The sequence below is a fragment of the Fusarium oxysporum genome, genomic scaffold (assembly GCF_000149955.1).
Source record: "Fusarium oxysporum f. sp. lycopersici 4287 supercont2.30 genomic scaffold, whole genome shotgun sequence".
Lineage (NCBI taxonomy): Eukaryota > Fungi > Ascomycota > Sordariomycetes > Hypocreales > Nectriaceae > Fusarium > Fusarium oxysporum.
The window spans coordinates 152,898-172,304 of record NW_017264845.1 but is presented as its reverse complement, the minus strand read 5'-3'; the positions used below and the strand labels follow the sequence as shown (position 1 = coordinate 172,304).

Here is a 19,407-nt window from a genome sequence, read left to right as displayed (position 1 = left end):
TGAGCATGCACTGCCAAGTAATAATACTAATATGTTATACCTACCAGGGCCATCTCGTTGCTGCTTAGACTACGTTTAGCACGTTTAAGATGAACTCCTCCTGGAGCTAGAGGCTTCCTAGTCTCTTGCAGGGCATGCCAGCTATTCTGCAGCTAGTTCTTAGCATCTAGGTCCCTAAGTCTCTCCGTTGGCTTATGTACAAAGATCGTGGAGATAAAGCTCTGCGTGTGCTCTCTTAGTATTACTCCTGCGGCGGCTATAACTCTCGCCTAGTGCGCTTCAAGCTACTTGAGATCGAAGTAACCCTGGAAGAGGAAAAGAAGCATAAGGCCATCTAGTAGACCGAGTTTATCCGCACCAGTGGCAACCGCAAAAGCCTCTAAATCTTACTTTTCACACTTTTCATACTTTTCATAGGTTTTACTACTTAGTTATTAGGCCTGGGCTTGACTGGCTATTACCTGACTAAGATCTTAAATAGTATTAGTATTACTGATACTAATATATAACTTCTTATTAATATAATTACTGCTATTTAGCAGCTATATTACTCTATTGTCTTTACTATGCTTATTAGTCAAGTTGGCCAATACAGTCTAATTATATTTGGAATTACTACTATATTAGTTATCTTTATAGTATAGACTACCTGTTCTGCCTTAAACGAGGACCACCATTTTTCCGATTAGCCTCTAGCGCTAGTTATTATTACTATGATTTTCCTATTCCAGGTTGTCTACTAACCCTTTGCTATCTTAACCGTGCTATACATTATTAAGTATTCCCTCTACTCGTTGCGCTCTAAGATAGCTATAATCTTCTAGTTCTATGGCTACTTGGCCAGCTTCTTCACAGGCTATGTTAACCCTGTTATTTTAGACTGCATTAACTGGCGTTACTATATCTTTGCATATGCCGTACTTGGCGTTGAATGCGTGTTCGCTTGGTGGTATCTGCCTAAGATAAAGGGCAAAGGTCTGGAAGAGATTGGCTAGATCTTTGGTGGCGACGAGCTTTTAACGGGCATGCAAGTTATTGCTAAGAAGGGCGAGGAGAAATATTGTGGATTGATAAGAGCAGTCTTTGTGAGCGCAAAGCTATTAATGCAAGCCACATTGAGGAAGGGGAGAGTGAAGTTTGAGGGGTGCTATAGATTATATTACTGTGTTGCATAAGGCTGCCCTTATTTCTTAATCTTGTGTGTATATGGCTGCTATAGGTTTCACTATGTTAGCTTTAGTATATCCCTTGGCTAATATTGTAGTTATAAGTATTTTGGGATAGAGGTTAAAGAAATATAATTAAGCTAGGGTTTCAATAAGTAAGGAGATTAAGCATGTTAGAGAGATTTAAGACTGGAAAAGAGACTCTGGCGCTAGGTATAGACTTGAGTATTAATCTTGGAAAAAGCTATAAAGAAATGTACGTGTAGTAGAGAATTTATATTTATTCCAGCTAGACGTAGTCTGACGGTTCCGAAGAATCTTCTTCGATAGCAACAGGAGAGTGTTATTCTGAAACTTTCCTATCTATTGATACTGTTACAGAGCTGCTAAGAAGGTCCCAACGATTAGTTAAAGACTATAGACATTAACAGGTCACCTTGCTAAGCCTCTACGTACACTGTTCCACGCTGTTTCATAAACCTCGACATAATTAATTAAAATACACTTCTGTTTTTATGCATCTCATGCGTAAAACACAGTCACGCTGTACTAGTTCCTAGGTGTCCCACTCGTCGCCATGGATTTCAAGCGTTCCTGATGCCGGTCGATGGTTTGGGCAATATTATCTCAACTCTCATTCAAGGTTTTGCATAAAGATTAATCCAAGCTTCTCTTGGTTCACGCATGCATCGACCAGGTGACTGCTTTCTGAGTGACATTGTTGGCTATCACTGCCTGTCGAAGGTCCAATGACTTTCTGTGTTCAGGACAACTTAGTGATGGGCACCCACTGCCACCCAATCACAGGAGGGCACGTATGAAACCCTGGAAGCGGAAGTCAGTATCTTTTCTCCTACTGTTGATTCCCTCGATTGATTGGTGCAAATCGTGTACAGAGTGGGAGCTGCAGCTCGGTATATGTCCGCCGATAAAGTTTTTGCAGACCTACATTCCATACGCAGATCTTTTCCCGGGTGACAAATATGCCGTGCCGTGCCGTGTTGTGTACTCCACCCACAAGCGCCAATAAACATATGCAGGTCTCAGCCCAGCTTTTCAGCTTGGCTGGCATTTCCTCTTCTGTGAATCAATGCATTGCATGAGAATTGTGAGTTTTTGAGCTGTCAATTTTGACAGATTGGATTTGTGCTCATAATCATGTTGTAATCATGGTAACCATTATTCAAAGAAATGGACACGGGAAAGGGGGTGCGCCGATCAGCAATACTCAGGATATCGTCGGCTGAGCTAACCAGGCGAGCTATCATGTATTTCCCGTCATGATCAGCGTAGATACATTGATCTGCAATTTACTCTCGTATGATATCACCACAACGGTGACGGTAATTCCCGCCACTTCAGCTCTCTGTGCTCAAGCTACCATGCTTGATGGTATCATTCGTCGAGTAGCGGCGTGAGTAGTGACCAGGCGTGGGGTCATATCATAACCTGCAAGATAGCTTGTTGCTATTGCAGGTTGAGTCCATTATAAAGAGGCTCAACGCTGGCGGCACCTTCGCCAACTATCCATCCGTCAACAACCACAACACACTCCAAACTCATCGCATCTTCTGGTATTGTTTCCCATGCTCAGAGCGTTCCTCGTATACTGACCAGCAGTACAGCTCTCCAGCATGAAACTTTCTCTGCCCGTATCTTGCATTCTTGCGTTTACCTCCAGCACCCTTGCAGGCCGCTGTCACAACCATGCAGAAGGTGCCCATAAACTAGACTGTGTTTCCAAGAGCCAGTTCAAGCGCTTTGGAACTGAATATTGCTCTAACAACTGGAACAAGTATAAGGGGGACTGGACAGACTTCAATGACTCTAGTGGACGAACTGGAAATGTTGGAAAGATTGGAAACTTTGTCACTAAGCAAGCCTGTGAGGAAGCCTTTGAGGAGGTTGTAAACGGATGTTATGATGGATGGGATGGGGGTGATTGGGCCGCTCATGGAGTTCTGTTGGGCCTCAACTTCTGCAAGTGGGATTCACCGTCGTCTTGGGGTTATCTGTGATTTATCAAAGTAAGCTAGGGTATTTCTGTCTATTCTGGCAATCAGATTTGGTGAACAAGAATTTTCGCGGAGTCTTTGGTGATATGGAGGGCCATGGACTTCTAGTATCTTTTTTATGAAACACGACGCCAGAGATGACGATTGCTGAGATGGGTCGCTGTGAGAGAACAAAAGGTTGTTCCTAGATATGGCAAGGTGTGTTCCTTATTGATACCCACGGCCCAAAGCGTATTTCAACTAGAAAACAACAAATAGATAGCTATACCTGCAATAGACTGACCTACAACAGTACTCACAACCCGAATGCAACTGACTGCACGCATTTGACTTTGTAATTTCTTTAACTTCCTAAATATCCCGGCTAACAGAAGTTTTGTTCGTTCTGCAGCAATCGTTAGGGTTATCTAATGGTCATTGAGGCTGCATCATAGTGATCACAAGGGTATAAGGAGGTCTATTTTAGAGAAGAGAGCGTTGTATTTGTGGTTTGGAACTTTTTAATGCTAAATCAACAACTGATATTTCCGTACAAGCACTAACCAGCTAGATAACGTCGGTCCCATCATCCCAGAACCACCAATTCACGAGGCAAGATGGCCGTTGAACCCTACCCCAACACTGGCTTGATTTGGCTTAGTACTATTAAAGGCCTGTTAGCAGTGATTTATAGTGTTTTGAATTTCTGTAGCCTTCCATACCTACCTAGCTTAGCACTCAGACCAGTACCAGTTCTCGCCATAGTCCTCGCACTTCTGCTTGAACTTCTTGATGTTATCGCCAAATGGATCGCAGTAGTCCTCGGCCCAATGATAACACCAGCAGGTATCTTCTTTAAGTTCATCACAGATGTTCTTGGTGACCCTATACATCTCGCTAACGGTTTTGTCTGGGTTCTTACACCTATAAGCGTTATCACCGCAGGCATAGACAGCAGGAACAGCAAGAAGGAGAGCCTTAAGGAAACGCATGGTAAATGAAGTGTGGTTTTGAAAAGACTTTGTGATAGTGGTAATGGGTGTATCTGGGAAGATGTGTTTTGATCTGATGCTAGAAATATCCTGTTGGTGTGGTGTTTTGGCCAGTTTATATAGACGGACAGGATTACTTCCTCAAGTACCTACGTAATTGACAGAAGTTATCATTCACCGCAAAACCGCCTTAACCCGATTTGTGTTCCCCTAGACTGTCTTGGTGGCCATAGAGACTAGTAAATTTTCGGTGTCTTAGACTTCGGTTTCCAATGACGTCATTGAAATTATGAATGTCTTTGAACTCTGGTACCGGGTGAACGAATAGATGTAGGGCGGGATTACGCGGGTTTCAGTCTGCAGATCGGACTAAGGAGGCCTCAGACATTGAGAATCTGTGTCAGCTTGAAAACTTGCTCAAAAATTTGGCGGTAGTCGAGGGGTTGGGTCGTGACACTGATAACAGACACCAATTGACCTTCGAGTTTATGACACCTGGCCATAAGAGGCAGAGATGGGACGGCAGCGGCATCGAGCTATTTGCCAAAACAAACGTTCCCACTGGGCCGTCCCACTAAGACGCGGCTCGAGTGGGCCCTTTCCGTCCCGTCCCGCCTTGACAGGTTGTCCAGTTGTCACCGCCCTACAGATGATCGTCGCCCTGTATACTTCTAGGATAGGCTCCACACAGAAGGCCAATTTAATCAGCACCTGGATCTTAGGTTGCCTCGGAAGTCGGCACTTGTCTGTGTCCGTTGAAGATTCGTCCTGTGGCTGCCGCCTTGACAGCTGAGTGCGGGGAGCCGGGGGATCATCGTCACTGTGTCTCAGGTGCACTCCGTAAGCTGCAGGCGGAAGCACCGCTGCTTCAGCTGTGGCTTACGGTAAATCAGGATTATGACCACCTTACTCATTGACCGAGGTAAATAGGAAAGACTGCCGTGTTGGAATCGCCGATGCTCGTACGCCAAATGGCAATGGCATAGCGACACGGCTCGTTTGCATCCACCTGCTGATTCTGTTATCGGATCTTCACGGGCGTTCTGCAAAGCTACATTCCTATGATATCAACGTGCGCTACGAATCGTTGTTGATTGGTTCCTCTGTCCTGAATGTTTGAGTATCCTGCTCGGGAATGGTCAATGCCGAGAGAGGCCCCGTTTCATTTTTCCGGCTTGCCATTGAATCAAAGGCCGCGATCGCCATGGGTAGGCAGAATGTACCGAATATGTAAGATGTGATCAATCACTTCATTTGAGAGAATTGGCAGCCACTATGATGCCTGATCACTTACGGGGATAAGGTACAGAAGGGATGCCAACCTATCAACCATTCAGAAGTGATCTTGCGGGCTAAATCATTTAGAATCCCATATAAAATAAAATGGCGCTATTGAAGTATGGGGGGCAAGCTCATTTAGCAAACAGAGGGGGCAAGCTCATTTGAACCCGCCGATTAAAATTGCCCAAAGTGGTATATATTGAAAGATAACAATTAAGTAAGTAATTACCCAAGCCATAAATAAGTTCCAAGCTAGATTGAAGCGTTGCGATAAGTTTGAAGTTTGGCCAATTTTTTTTGATGCGGTCGTTGAGATTGGGATCGTGTAATATGATTGGTTATGCTGCATGGACCGTGCATTGTAGTACATCAGATCATGGAGGGACAAGCAGCCTAGTCCTACATACCAAAATCAATTCTACTAGAATTGATTTATTTTGCCCCACTTTACAAGGGGTAGACTTGATTTTTTGACCGGGGGTAGACTTGAATTTACTAAAGTCACTAGTCGCGGGGTAGCCTTGAGTTTCGCTGGGGGTCGACTCTGGTCTGTGATTGGACCAGGGTTACACGTCGAGATTTGGCCATACACAGAACGTACCGCGTAAAGCTCCTGCTCAGACTTCAACCTTTTGTACTTCGAGACATTGTGCAGACCGTATTCGAGAATCAGAACCTCCTGACGAGCCAAGGCATGGCAAGCAATCTTTTCACAGAGCTGGGCTGTTCCAACCCTATATATCCTTTTGTTCTTCTTTCAGAATATCGAGTTATCGTGTGCCAACCGTGTCAGTATGCGTGTTTAGCTGGCGAAACGGCCACACATCTTTCCCAAAAGCATGCCGATGTTGATCTGGGAACTCGACGCCGACTGACTACGGAGATTAAAATGATACCGAACGTGCTGCGAAGTCGGACTGAGCTACCCCAACTGCAGTATCCACCGCCAACGACCGAGCCCATCTCTTGGCTTGCCCCACCAAAACTCGACGTACTGAAATGCCGACAATGCAATAACTTCAACGTCCGTCAGCTGCAGGCGATGCAGGAACATTATCGTAAATCTCATGGCTGGGTCAATCCTAGGAGTATAGGAAGGCCAGCAGAAGGGCTTTCATCGACTGATAATGTACCATGGATTGAAGGGGTAGCATGTCAGCGTTTCTTTCCTTCTCGAGAAGGCAGCAGATGGTTCCAAGTCAACTTCAAAACCGAAAGATGCAATGCAAGCGCACTGAAGGCGAAACGAACTCCTACAAAACCACAGGTAGCGCCTCGGGATCTTACATCCGAAAGGGCCACCCATCTACAACAAATTATGGAACGGGAGGCTGGATATCAAAATGCTTTGAACCAGTCTTATATGACTGGCAATAATGCTTCTAGAGAGACTTTCGCCGCCACGAGTCTGTGGTTAGACAGGACGCAATGGTCTTCTGTCTATCGGGGTTCCCGACGAGATGTACTGCAGGCGATGACGAGACCACCTAATCGCCACTGCCTGAACACCGATTATATCTTAGGACAGGGTGCTTTAGATAAAACTCTAAACTTTGTGAGCCCTCAAGAAGACGAACAAAAGATATTATACATTATGGGAGCATTCGATTCTATCATAGATCATTGTGAGAATACAGTTCGCAGCACTAGCCACAACATCCTTTGCTGGCTACTTAGTTCGAGGCTGCAAAGTCATCGAGAGTCCCCCTTCGCTCTTATGGCGGATAAAAATAGCAAGGTGAGGTACAAGAGGACCCAGAAACAATTCTTAGCCTTTGTTTTCCGGCTATACCATATGGCAAGCAGCACACGAAAAGATGTAATAGAAGCCAAAGTAAGACCAGAAATTTATACTAAGCTGGATCGCATCTAGAATTATAATATCTGATGCCTCTTTAAAATCTCTAAGGGGACCTGGCCGGCGATAGAGAGGCAGGAGGATAATCCTACTGGCCCTTCCCCCACTATATCTGGCGTCCTATCTATTAATAACGCTAGTAATACTACGGTTCATGATAATCGAAGAACCTATGCAACAGAAAGCGAAGAAGACGAAGAAGGTAAGAATGCTGATATTGAAGACTGGGATCCATACGAGGATGATAACAATGACGATGACTCTGAAGACGATGACTCCGAAGACGACTACGATGACTCTGGGTACTAACATATTTCCCCAACACCCCGTACACCCCCAGTCCCCGCACACCCGTGATTACCTCACATCCGGATCTGTAGATGACTTCAATCAAATATACAACAACGAGTATTTATTCAATTAATTTAAGATTTTGGATACTGATTAAAGAACGTCCTCTCAACCGTTGGTGTTTTTGGCGGCTTTCTTTTCCGTTGTTTTCGTCTGTTTTCCTCGATCTGATGTAAGACATTCCTTTCGGCTTGATCTCGTGCTGTGATGATCTGTTCAATCTCAGGAAAAGCTTGGTTAGGGTCAAATTGAACGGGTACTCGACCTGTAGGAGCTTTTACTGCTGCTGACGCTTCAAGTACAGCTTTTTCCTCTTCTAGGCGCTCTATCTAACTGTTCTTCTGGTCAATAGACTTCATCGCCTTCTTCAGGATACAATTGAAGTCGCGGATTGACGGATTTCCGTCTTTTTGAGCCTCTTGGAGCTGTTTTTCAATATCATGACTTCTTTGAGGCGTTCCCCACACGGTCTCGGAAACGACTTGCCGCTTCCTTGGTGTTATAGGCCCTTCAAATGACTTGCGTTTCTTCTCTTTGGGCTTCAAAGACTTCAACGCCTTCTGTACATCGATTGGGAATAGACCAGTGGCTTTTTAGCCACTCAATATGTTCCTACGAGTCAGGGCTTTCTGGGAAGCCTCTTCATAAGCTTTTAGGAATAGTTGTTGCTGATGTGGCGAGGTCGCTTCGTATGAGGCCCAAAATCGGGTTAACTGACGATAGTACCGTTTTAACGGTCCAAATACGGCAATATCGAGCGGCTGTGTAATATGTGAAGAATGTGAGGGCAACCAAGAGAGCCAAATCTTGTTCAACCAAGCCTTTTTCATCAATTCTGCTGTTATGTGTGACTTGTGCTGGTCTAGGACTAAAAGTCTCCATTGGGACGGATCTGACGGCGTAGTCTCAGGTATAAATACCCCCATAAACCATCTAAGGAAGATGTCGGCGTTGGACCAGCCCGAGGGACTCGTAGTGTACTTCCAAGCAGGGAAAACGCTCGGAAACCACTGTCCTTGGAGGTTTTCTCCCGTAAAAACGACCGTCGGGGTAAGACGACGACCGTCTGCTGATATAGACTCCAATATCGAGCTCCAAGTCGAATTGTCTGACTTTATACGCTCTGAACTAGATGTCATGACGGTCCAGGCTACAGTCCCGCCGTTGGTTTCCCCCAGTTGGACGCCAGTCTCATCTACGTTATACGAATGTTGCCGTAAAATGTTTTTAGACTGAATGACCCAGTTGAGACCGTCATAGTACTCCCTAAGCATCTCCTTCGTGACGCAACGCTTCCTCGCAGCATCTATGACTCTCGATGGCTTCATTTCTATAGTCTGATGGCGGGATATAAACCTGTCGACCCAGTTCTTGCCGATATACGAGATATCCCCGTTGACGGCTGACAAGGCTTGTGCAAAGTCGTGTATTTCCTGCCTCGTCAGAGGCTGAAAAGCACGCTCTCTTTCGATAATATAGTTAACAAGGTCATCTTCCTGTACGACCGTTAGCGACAAGTCTTTCTGATGTGCCGTTCTGAATGGTGATGTATAGGATGCGGACAAATCAAGCAAAAATACTGGCTGTGGTGGCATTTCGACATCCAGATCAACTTGAAAGAGCTGGACATCCTCGGCTGGTACGTCGATTGTATAATTCCCAATCCAGTCGGCTTCCTGAACAAAACCCTCTATCGTGAGGCATGGTGGTTGACCATCAATCTTCTGGAATTCGATAGTTGGATTAGTATCGCCCAGTTGGCGAAGCTGTGAGCCGATATCATAGATAACTCCGCCGGGTAATGTCGCCCAAGACCACGATGGTCCAAGTTTTCCATCCTTTGCAGAAACTTTAAGTTCCTCAACCTCTTGAGTAGTCAGAGGCTTGTCTTTCTTCCACAAAAGTTGACGGCTGGCGTCAGTTTTCCATATTCCATAAACACACTGATCTCTTGTCCAGCCCATGTGAGGTGCTAAAAGTGACATAGCTTCATAAAACGCCGGGACCCTGTCTTCTAGACGAGAGTAGTCACGCTTAGAATATTCCTCAACGATCTCCATCCAACTCATAACCCTCCATCCCTTTTCCACTAAAGTCTCGTAGGGATATCGAGATGGGGAAAATGCTATTCTAAGGTTGTACTCCAGGCCACCTATCATTTCGTGGTAATTGCCACCATCGACAGAATTCTTTTCTTGCTGGCATGTCCACTTGATCTGTCGAGAGCCAAAGCTAATGACCCGCGATGACACGAGATGTTCCTGAAATGTCCAAATTCGCATATGCACAGGGTCATTGTCTGTGGAACCGTCCAAGTCCATTTCCGACAAGAGCAAGGATCCTCGAGTCTCGTGGCCATCAACTTTCCACTCGTAAGGCAACTCAAAGATCGAGCCGTAACACCGATCAACTGTTCTGGATTGTAGAAATCCCTCGCCGCAGTCCGAAGCGCTTGCTGCTGAAATTAGAATGTCTGCCTGCTTGTAAAACTCAGCTAGTGAGTTAAATTGATGGTCTTTATCGTCGTTGTCATCTTGGACGATGCAGAAAGCATCCAGCCAAAGGTATCGAAGACCGATCTGTCGCGTGACTTCGATGAGGTCCTGAATACTCTTTGGTAGGCCTGTGGCTTCGATTCCAGAAGCCATTCTGTAGCCTATGTTTTCCTTGGTCGTTTGAGCTTGTTTTATAGCGTCCTCTTTTAAGCCGTTGCCCCATACATAACTGCCAATAGCAAAGGATACTCTGGCATCGTCGCTTGCTTCCAACAACCCGATGAAGGGGTCACCAAGTTGACCTACGTCCAGTAGTCTCTTCGGCATAGCCAAGTTTTGTCGATTCTCTCTGGCACGTTTTTCGCATTCGACATGACGGCGTCGGCATCTGTGAAACCGCTTTTTAACCCATGCGAAGCTTTCAGCCGAGCCAGGATGCAGATTGAAAGGCGAAGCCTCAACAAATTTATGAGCAAGATTATCTATTGATTTAGTAAGCATGACAGATCATATCTTTATTTCATCCTGGATTGAGATCTTGGTCACCTTTTGGAACCAAAGCGAATAACATATTCTCTTCTTTATCGTCCTCGTAACCCCTGACTTGATGATCTTCTGGCTTCATTTCCCATCTGAAGCCTAGACCCCGCAATATATCACCATCACTCCAAGTTCGTGGTTCTAAAGTCAAGTCATGACGTGTTCGACAAGTTGGATATGAGATACGGTCGAACTTTGTTTGTAAAGTCTGGAAGAGCAGGCAACCCGAGGAAGCCATCTCTGCTACTTTCGTATAGGAAAACTTGCCTGTAACACTACCATAGGTCGACATATTATGGATCAGCAGCTTCTGGCAACAAGTACAAGAGTGTGGCTGCAGGGCAGTAACGTCAGATTGAAAGCTTGGTAGATCTTGTTCCATAGTAGATAAGGGTGTCTGACGATATTTAACCGTGCTCTGAAGATGAACGTCATAGTTAGCCCTCGTAACTTACCGTAATAGAATTGTTACGACTGGTCTTAGGTAAACAACCTGATTTTAGGCTAGAGGAATCAAATATAGGCCGCAGGGCTTTTGCTTTCTGTTTCACTTGGGGCTATTTAACGATAGAACGCTGCAGAAAAGCCTTGAGTGGAAAGTCCCCCAGTTATGTACATCCCAAACACTGAGAAGTCAGCCTATCGATACGAGCGGGGTAAGGCAGAATTACTTAAAGGTCAGATTTCATACATGGCACTGCTGTCACTCACCGTAACCTAAAATGTAACCCTGCATCAATGAGGGAGGGGAGGGGGTGGTCTCGTATGTATTGAGTATTTGCACTGCCCTACCGTGTATTCATATCCAGTAAACACACAGCTGCGATCATGTTTACTAACAGGGCCTAGGGCCCCGGTCGCTTCTGGCCTCTTCTCTATTAGTAATATGTATTGTATTAATTTAAGAGACAAAAGCTGATTCACGTAGATTCAATAATTCGTTTAATCCCTTTTAAATCCAGTCGATCACTTATCCCAGTTGGCTTCAAGCTGCACTATCAGCCATCGGCTATCACTCTCACGGCTAAATGTAGCGCTGCCTACAAATCAAATGCAATCCGACAAACTGCCAAACGATTTATTTAAATATGCCAAAATTCTATGCTAAGAAAAATCTAAACCACTGGATTTGAAATAACATCTGATATATTTAGGGAATTGATAGAGCGGCATGATGTTTTTGATACAGAGGCATGACCTTACAGCGGCATGACTTTTTAGAACATCCAATTGGCCAGTTCCGCGCAGACCCATATATACTTCCTGACGAACTCAGCGTGACCAGCTCTCTTAACAGGACCTTATTCTTGCCTGAAGCCCTCCCAGTGCTCAAGATCTTGGCATAGCAGGGTGTCTCAAGAGGCCTCGTTTTGAATGGAAGATTCTTGCTCTGTTTATTGCTCAGGAAACATGTCTGAGGCTCTACTCTGACTACTATAGAAGGAAGTATATCCTCATCGCTGTCAACTAGCTCCCATTGACTCCTCGCCCTCCGGATGCTAGATAGAGGATCGATTTCGGGGCCTGGAATAGGGCTTTGACTCGCTGAAGTCGTGTTCTCCCTGATGGAAAGTCATTTTGAAGGTGAATCTCTTGATCAAACCGCAGATTCCACACAGGTTCGTGGAGGCCCTGCGAGCCGCGGGGCCGTGGGAAGGTCGAAAAAGTCTGTGGATAAGAAGCAAAGAGATTGCTTAGCGTGTCTTCGTCGCTGATCCCATAGTATTGACCGATGCTTGAGGCGGAACTGCTTGCAGAGTTCGGTCGATTTACGAGTAAAGGAGGGCTAAACCTGGCTTGTCGGCTTGTTCGCTGTCCTTTTTCGCGGTGTATTTAATTGCTGGGGCTTGAGCTTCGCGGCCTGCGAAGGCCTATACGTCGTTCTACTGTAGGGGACGACATTTTGGAAGCGATAAAACATATTGGGTTAGGATCTGGGAACGCGTCTACGCGCCTTGAGCTATCACGACTGCTTCGGAAACTAAGGTCGAAGAAATGTGGGGAGCTAAAGCTGTAGTACTTTTAGTGCAGGGGGCAGAATCCATAATCTACTAACAATTAAAAATTTAGCGAATCAAAGCCCGTGAAAGTCATGCCGCTGTAAGGTCATGCCTCTGTATCAAAAACATCATGCCGCTCTATCAATTCCCATGTCTAATTTCATCCAGGTCAAATTCTACTTGAACTTCCAATGTAGAACAAAGGGATTCAGGAAAAGCATTAATGCTGTATAACAATTAACAAATTTGAAAGGTTAATGTAATATTTTAATCTTATTGAATTTGTTTGCAATGGAGTACTTTACATATGAGTCAGAACTCCGGCTTCTCTGCTGCCGCATATGCCAGACCATGGGTACGCGGAAGCAAGTAAAGCTACATCTTCGCAGTGCTCCGCATAGTCTTAACAGTCAGGAGATCAGTCTTGCGCAAGAGTGGGCATCTAAGCATGATATCTTTGAGGGTCAGCTAGAGGCCCACGTTAATCTACCACCCAGGCCCGATGATGCACCGCCAATCGCAGCTTTAGGTCCGCTAGGCACTGGAGGTATTCGGTGTGAGTTTATCCCAGAGCAAAGCACGTCGTCTCGGTCCAATTGCCCATATGTGGGCACAGAGTTGAGGCGGATTCGAGAACATCTCAGGGTTAAGCATGATTGGGACATGGAACTTAAAGGTGGACGTCGCTCAGCTGCTATGACAGATGAAGAAAGGAGCAACAGTCCGTGGAGAACAGGAGTCTGTTATCAGCGACTATTCTCTAGTGGGCCGGGAAGCGAGCTATTTGAGGTGGCAAGAGGGCTGAATCTAAGAACTATTCGCAGGCGATTTGGGTCAAATCGGCCACCAAAATGGGGTTGTGGGGTTAACAAATTTGGTCCGTATCGTCTTGGTCGAAGCCGAGCTGCTTATTGGTGCTTGGGGTTAGCTAGTGCCGATCTGGGGTAACGGTTACATTGCAAAGGGTTGCTATTAATTGAACAGCTTGCTATATCAGATGGATATAGTTGCATTGCACGATATCTCACTACTGCGTGGGATAATATTGTCTGTCATTGGAGAGAGGCAGGACACAGCATGGCATCGACTCGGCAAACCTATAGCAGCTATCCACTCTCCTCTTCCAATTCAGGCCTGCGGGAAAGACTAGTGTCTGATAGTGACGTGTTTTATACAGGTGCGATCTGCTGTCGTGCTCTTTTCACCTTTCTCCTTTTCTTCTTCCCTTCTCCTGCTTCTACTTCTTCTTCTTCTCGTCACGTTCGGCCTTTCATTTGTTTTTTCCGTTCTTCTCAGCTGAGCAAGGGAAAGACCATATTAGGACCCTTTTACTTCCTTGATCGGGAAACCCCGCCAGCCCAACCTACCAATCAGCGTTTCGGCCTCTATCCCAAGTTTCCCTCAAATTCGGGTGTGCTTTCACGGATGTGCCTTGACCGCAATCTCCATATCGTCCCCCGCAACTCGAGGTGAGATGCCGCACTACGACGGCCGCACCCTGAGCGCGTGTATCCGCGAGTGTGTTTTCACCGAAAGAAACACTTTGCAAAAGGGGTAGGATATATTTAGATGTAAAGCAGGTTGTTCTTCATTGGGCTTGTGATTATGCTTGATTGTGTAGCTATCTATTAGTCCACATCCCGACTGCCTAGAGCAATGTACCACTGTTCGAAGATAGTTGCAGGTATACATTGAATCCCTTGACAAGTACTATATGTTTCTCCTGAAACAGCCCACATCCAATCATCTTCACTCTCTTTCGTTGCGTTTGCAATAACAATCTTCTCAGCCAAGAGCATATTAGATATAGGTAAGGATTCTTCCGTTGCCTCGTGGCAGAGCACAATAATTCGATCTGCGAATGCTTGTGTCTCGTTTTCAAACGTTCTAGCTGCTGCTGCACGAGGCTGTAGTGCTATAATTAACCGATTTAGCACGATTTGGACGGCAAAGGATACCCCGAGGAGCTCGCGGAGTCTGGAACTGTGCCGGTCGGGCTGTAGCTCAGCGGCAAATTTGACAAAATCTTCACGCCATGTAAGAAGATTTTGGCATGTCTGATACGCTTCAAGGATCAATTGTAGAATCGTTCCTGGGTCATTAGCTCCGGTACCATTGACACAAACACTTGTCTGCCTAAAGAGACGAGCAGCTGGGCTTGCGTGTATCCAAAGAGAGGAGAGCACGGGGTGGCAATCAAGACTCTTTATTATGTTCGTCGGTCTCTCAACAGTGGCGATTGATGACAGAAGTGCTTTCCACTTTAGCTCCTCGAGGAAACAGTCTTCGCCGATAGACATAGATTCGTGAAACTAGCAATATTAGCAAACTATTTCACATGCAATATGCCACATACAGTTTACTCACTATTGTGCCCGTTTGAGACATCAACATCTGCTGCTCGAAATCTGTTGAATAATTTTCCGGACCTCGAAGTCTCATCAACTTTTGCGCACCAGTAATATGGTGGAGCCACTGTGCTGACTGGGAGAATTGCAGAAACTAAAAAGGTACTGTAAGCAAATGACCACTTCAACATTCAACGCGCCTTACCTCATAAAACGCGAGTATTTTAATCGCACATAGCACATCTGCACGCGCCCATCGTCTCTCCAGCTTATCCCCTAACGCTTCCTGGAGCTGAGACAGGGCTTTCAGGTAGAGCTTGACCACTGCAGTTTCTGAGATCCCCGAATCCGGATGTAGCGAGCGGTGCGCTCGAGCTAAAGTACAGTCGACGGCGGCTTGGAGCAATCCGCTTTCCGCATACCGTGCAGGGACGAAGTCCAGCCACGAAGGATGGCGCAATTGGGCCAATTTTTGCAGTCTCGTGGGTCTGGAAGTTAGTATTCGGACAGAAGCTCTACTGAGGTGCACAGAAGCTAGAGCCGACAGTGATAAGAGTTCGAAACCCGTACGTGAGTTTTGCGAGCTCATAACCTTGTGCCGAAAGAGGCGAGGGTACCATATGGGCGACCTCTAGTGCCGAATTGAACAGTTCTTGCTGGAGAGATGTATTTTCTTTCACCTTACTTGCAGTAGGCTCGAGGAAGAGAGGAAGTTGTCGCCGATTATGTTGTCCATAGTCACCCTTCGCTCGCCGAGCGATTGCCATACTGCGCATAGTGTGGCGTCGAATCCCATGTCTATCCACTTCTGACTCCGCTTGGCCTGGCCGCCCAGTTGAGGTGATGAAGACGAACGCAACCATGCTGACTAGTCGCGATTGAGAAATTAGTATCCTGGCAAGACATAGAAAAATCCCACGCAAGTGATGCGTTCATATAGCATGTACGTCGTAATCAAGCCGAGGATCAGGCCAGAGACGGCGTGCCCATATGCTTTGTCAACATGTTTTTGAAAAGTTGAAATCGACATGATTCGTGGAGCTAAGAAAGTGGACCAGGGTACTACTGCCTCCGTCGGGTATAGCGTGGATTCGTAAGCTGTAAACTTATTCAACCAGGGTGCTACTGCCTCGTTTGGGTATGGCGTGGACTTTCTCACAACCTATGAACTTATTCAACAAGTTGATTTCTCGATGTAGGTCTAGATTGATTCCGAACCCCTCACTGCTCCTAATTTTTAAAGGATCAGTTCTAATCATATCCACCTCGTTCCTTTTTCGAATTGCTTACTCTGCATTTATTCTACATTCAGCCTGGTCCGGACTCGACGACAGCCATACTTGAGTATATAAACGTCAGACATTTCCACACTCGAGTATCCATTCCACAGCAAATTCTTCCAACACCAATTTAAGGATTTATTTAACTATCAGCTTCGCCAAACAAATTCAGCACCAACCCAATTCAAAATGGCCGAAAAAATCACGATCGAAGAGCTTCTAGCTCGCAACAAGTCCGTCCTCTCCACCTGCTCCCCTAACTTTAAGCCTTAACCAAACATAGGACCGTCATGACATCTCACAAACCAGAACCAACATTCCAATTCCTGGCCGAGAACCAAGTCGCCGTTGCAAAAACCCTCGTCGTCGCCTGTGCCGACCCTCGTAGCGACCCTTCCTACATCTTAGGTCTCAACTTCGGGGGTGCGTGTTTTCTTTCTTCCCATCACTCTTCAATTGTTTTTACTTCCCCGACAGCTAACAATCAACAGAAGCAGGAATTCTCCGTAACGTAGGGGTCAAGTAAAGCCCCTCCTTAACGACATACTCGCTCTCGATAATCTTATCACCTTTAAACAAGTCATGATAATCCACCATACAGATTGCAGAAGTACACACTTCACCAACGAGAAGGTGCGCAGTGTTCTCAAACAGCGGGACCCTCGGGCTGCAGCAGAAATGAAGGTGGAGAGTGTTGATTTCGGCGCCGTCAGTGATCTCCCAAATAGTGTTGTCAGGGACGTTAAATTCCTTAAGGGGAGTAAATTAGTAAGAGAGGAGTTAAAGGAGAATATTAAGTGGTATCTTTATGATATTAAGAAGGGGAGTTTAAAGGAGATTTTAGGGTAGATCAGTTAGAGTTTAAGATTGAGTCGCCTAACTAGGGTTTGGGATTGGGTTAGCTAAGTAGAAAAAGCTGTCTTGCTCTGCTATTTACGCAATTATAATAAGGGATAGAGATATGAAATGAGAGAGGAAAGGAAAGAGATATAAGGGAGAGAAGAAAGCTAACTATAAGGCCTACTGAGTATTAAATACAGAAACGGGCCCGGTTTCTACTTCTCGACCAATTATATATTTCGAATTCGACACGGATCACCCGATGTTCAAATAGGCCCGTTCTTATTTTCGACTATCAATAGTGAACGCGAAACGGAGCCCATTTTCGCATCGCATGAGTCTGTGTGAACCATATTCACATCCCACTGCTACCCACGATATCTCATCCGCCCCAGTACCAGTACTCTCCCCGACTGAAAGAAACAATTCGTCCAGGTCGTCGATCACCCCAGCCTGTAACCACAACTGCAACACTTGGCACATACTTATAATACCAGCATTAAGCCTGCTTCGTAGAGGCATCACACTCTGCTGACATCGGCTGAATCGTAAGGAAGTCTAACGCCATTTCGTGAAAGATGAGAATACCGCCGTCCGCACTCATGCTAATACGTTATTGGGTCTCTAACATCGTTGTCCCTCTCCTCCCACGACGACTGCTATGTTTCGAGCTTGTCTATCTTATCGATGCCATCAGGCGAAGAAGCTTCTTCTTTTACCATACTGCATCTGGAGACCGGTTGAGGGCACTTACAATACGCCTGAAACGGGTTGTAGTACTTCTGCTATCGCTTGGTAACTGGTTCGTCGGCCACGGAGTTTCGCATAATCTGAAGGTGACGATATTCCGTACTCAAGAATGTAGACCAGAAATGCGCCGCATTTCCACTTCTGCACCAATCAGAATCTCCATTTTCTTACCCCGAATTTCCCCTCAGGAAATGCGCTGTATTTCTATCTGGGCCTGTAAACCGAGAATGCGAAATGCGCCGCGTTTCTTCTACAAAGGCCTGTGCTAACCATATAGATGACCGCGCTCTTAGACTTCACAGCGTGTAGTAATTTCCATTGTGTCGATTAGGAGGAAGGGAGTAGTAATCAAGCTCTCTCCTTATTCTTGGCTAAATACAACTTTATAGAGGGTGTCTGATCCTCTTGGTGCCTTCTTAACTTTATTAATATAAGAGGCCTTGCGATATATACGGATACTGTTATCACATTGTAGCCGCGTTAGCTTTAAAAGCTTAAGAGTCTCGGCTTATACTACAATTCGCCAGAGCTAGCAATAATTTGCATCAAATGCGGCTTTGCTATTAACCTTATATGCGCGCCGCATCACCCAGGCGACAAGCATCATATACCTAAGTCTGCCCGCCGTGGTTTAAAGCCACCAATCTATTCTCTTAATCTTCTAAACCCAGGGATACTTCCACTGCGACCAAACGGCTCGCCGCCTCACCTATACCTTATGGTATATAAGGGTTCGGCCTGTAAACATTGTGGTATTCGCTTTATCAGCGAAAAGGTCTTACTAGCCTATATGAAGTCAAGGCACAGCAAAGACATCAAGCTCGCAGCTCGGCAGCAGAAGCGACACTGGCTATGTGATCACATCTAGCAAGGCTTGTTATTTCAGAGCTGGTCAGCGAACTACATACGAAGGCCATAGGTTATCACCGATAATAACCCCAGCCGTGGCTCTCTATCTTATAGTACTCTCCTGCAAGCTAGTCCCGATGCCGTTAAGCACCTTGCCGAAAAGCTCTTTGCTAATAAACATGCAAGATTAAGGGATATAGAGGGAGGCCATATAAGACTATATGACAGTGTAGCAATGGCATATATCGCCTTACAGGCGAATTAGATGCGGCATATAGGCTGGGAAACGATATTCAAATATATATATCGTGATATCCTAGTTGCACTTACGGAGTTACCTAATTATATAACCAACTAGCCTATGCCCCTGGGTATCCAGGGAGAAGAAGTAATCTATAGCCTGGTGCGAGATAAATGAAGGTTGGCATTGATAATGGTAGCACTTGATCGCCTCCTCGACCAATGCGGCGAGACCGTTCGGAGGACTGATATATGCCTGAGAAGGTGGCTTCGTTCCAGGTTCCCAGACCGCCCCTACAAAGCGACCTTTAAGCTGGTAGCAAAGTCATCTTCAAAGAAGCTCTACCGGAAGGAATTGAAGCGCTTTATCTGCTTCTGGGTTCGATTCTGCAGATTATTGCCGATAACTATGCGGGGCAATTT

General features: G+C 45.7%; 6 protein-coding genes across 6 annotated transcripts; 3 read left to right on the top strand and 3 right to left on the bottom strand.

Moving 5' to 3' along the window:
* Positions 1-2,800: 2,800 nt before the first annotated feature.
* On the top strand, positions 2,801-3,184 carry FOXG_22181 (uncharacterized protein; the record flags this gene model as incomplete). The annotated part of the gene is made up of 1 exon (XM_018402579.1): positions 2,801-3,184. One exon carries the CDS (start codon positions 2,801-2,803, stop codon positions 3,182-3,184), a length of 384 nt encoding a protein of 127 aa, XP_018256340.1.
* A 707-nt stretch (positions 3,185-3,891) lies between these two features.
* FOXG_15989 (uncharacterized protein) lies at positions 3,892-4,152 on the bottom strand (the record flags this gene model as incomplete). Its single annotated transcript, XM_018396076.1, has 1 exon — positions 3,892-4,152. One exon carries the CDS (start codon positions 4,150-4,152, stop codon positions 3,892-3,894), a length of 261 nt encoding a protein of 86 aa, XP_018256339.1.
* Positions 4,153-6,322: 2,170 nt separating this feature from the next.
* FOXG_22180 (uncharacterized protein) lies at positions 6,323-7,600 on the top strand (the record flags this gene model as incomplete). The annotated part of the gene is made up of 2 exons (XM_018402578.1): positions 6,323-6,846; positions 7,432-7,600. 2 exons carry the CDS (start codon positions 6,323-6,325, stop codon positions 7,598-7,600), a joined length of 693 nt encoding a protein of 230 aa, XP_018256338.1.
* Positions 7,601-14,305: 6,705 nt separating this feature from the next.
* Positions 14,306-15,888, bottom strand: FOXG_22179 (uncharacterized protein; the record flags this gene model as incomplete). Its single annotated transcript, XM_018402577.1, has 4 exons — positions 14,306-14,989; positions 15,045-15,179; positions 15,231-15,513; positions 15,596-15,888. The coding sequence occupies 4 exons, from the start codon at positions 15,886-15,888 to the stop codon at positions 14,306-14,308; spliced, it is 1,395 nt and encodes a 464-aa protein (XP_018256337.1).
* A 606-nt stretch (positions 15,889-16,494) lies between these two features.
* FOXG_22178 (uncharacterized protein) lies at positions 16,495-16,831 on the top strand (the record flags this gene model as incomplete). The annotated part of the gene is made up of 3 exons (XM_018402576.1): positions 16,495-16,538; positions 16,589-16,728; positions 16,797-16,831. 3 exons carry the CDS (start codon positions 16,495-16,497, stop codon positions 16,829-16,831), a joined length of 219 nt encoding a protein of 72 aa, XP_018256336.1.
* Positions 16,832-17,644: 813 nt separating this feature from the next.
* On the bottom strand, positions 17,645-17,749 carry FOXG_22177 (uncharacterized protein; the record flags this gene model as incomplete). The annotated part of the gene is made up of 1 exon (XM_018402575.1): positions 17,645-17,749. One exon carries the CDS (start codon positions 17,747-17,749, stop codon positions 17,645-17,647), a length of 105 nt encoding a protein of 34 aa, XP_018256335.1.
* Between the last annotated feature and the right edge of the window lie 1,658 nt (positions 17,750-19,407).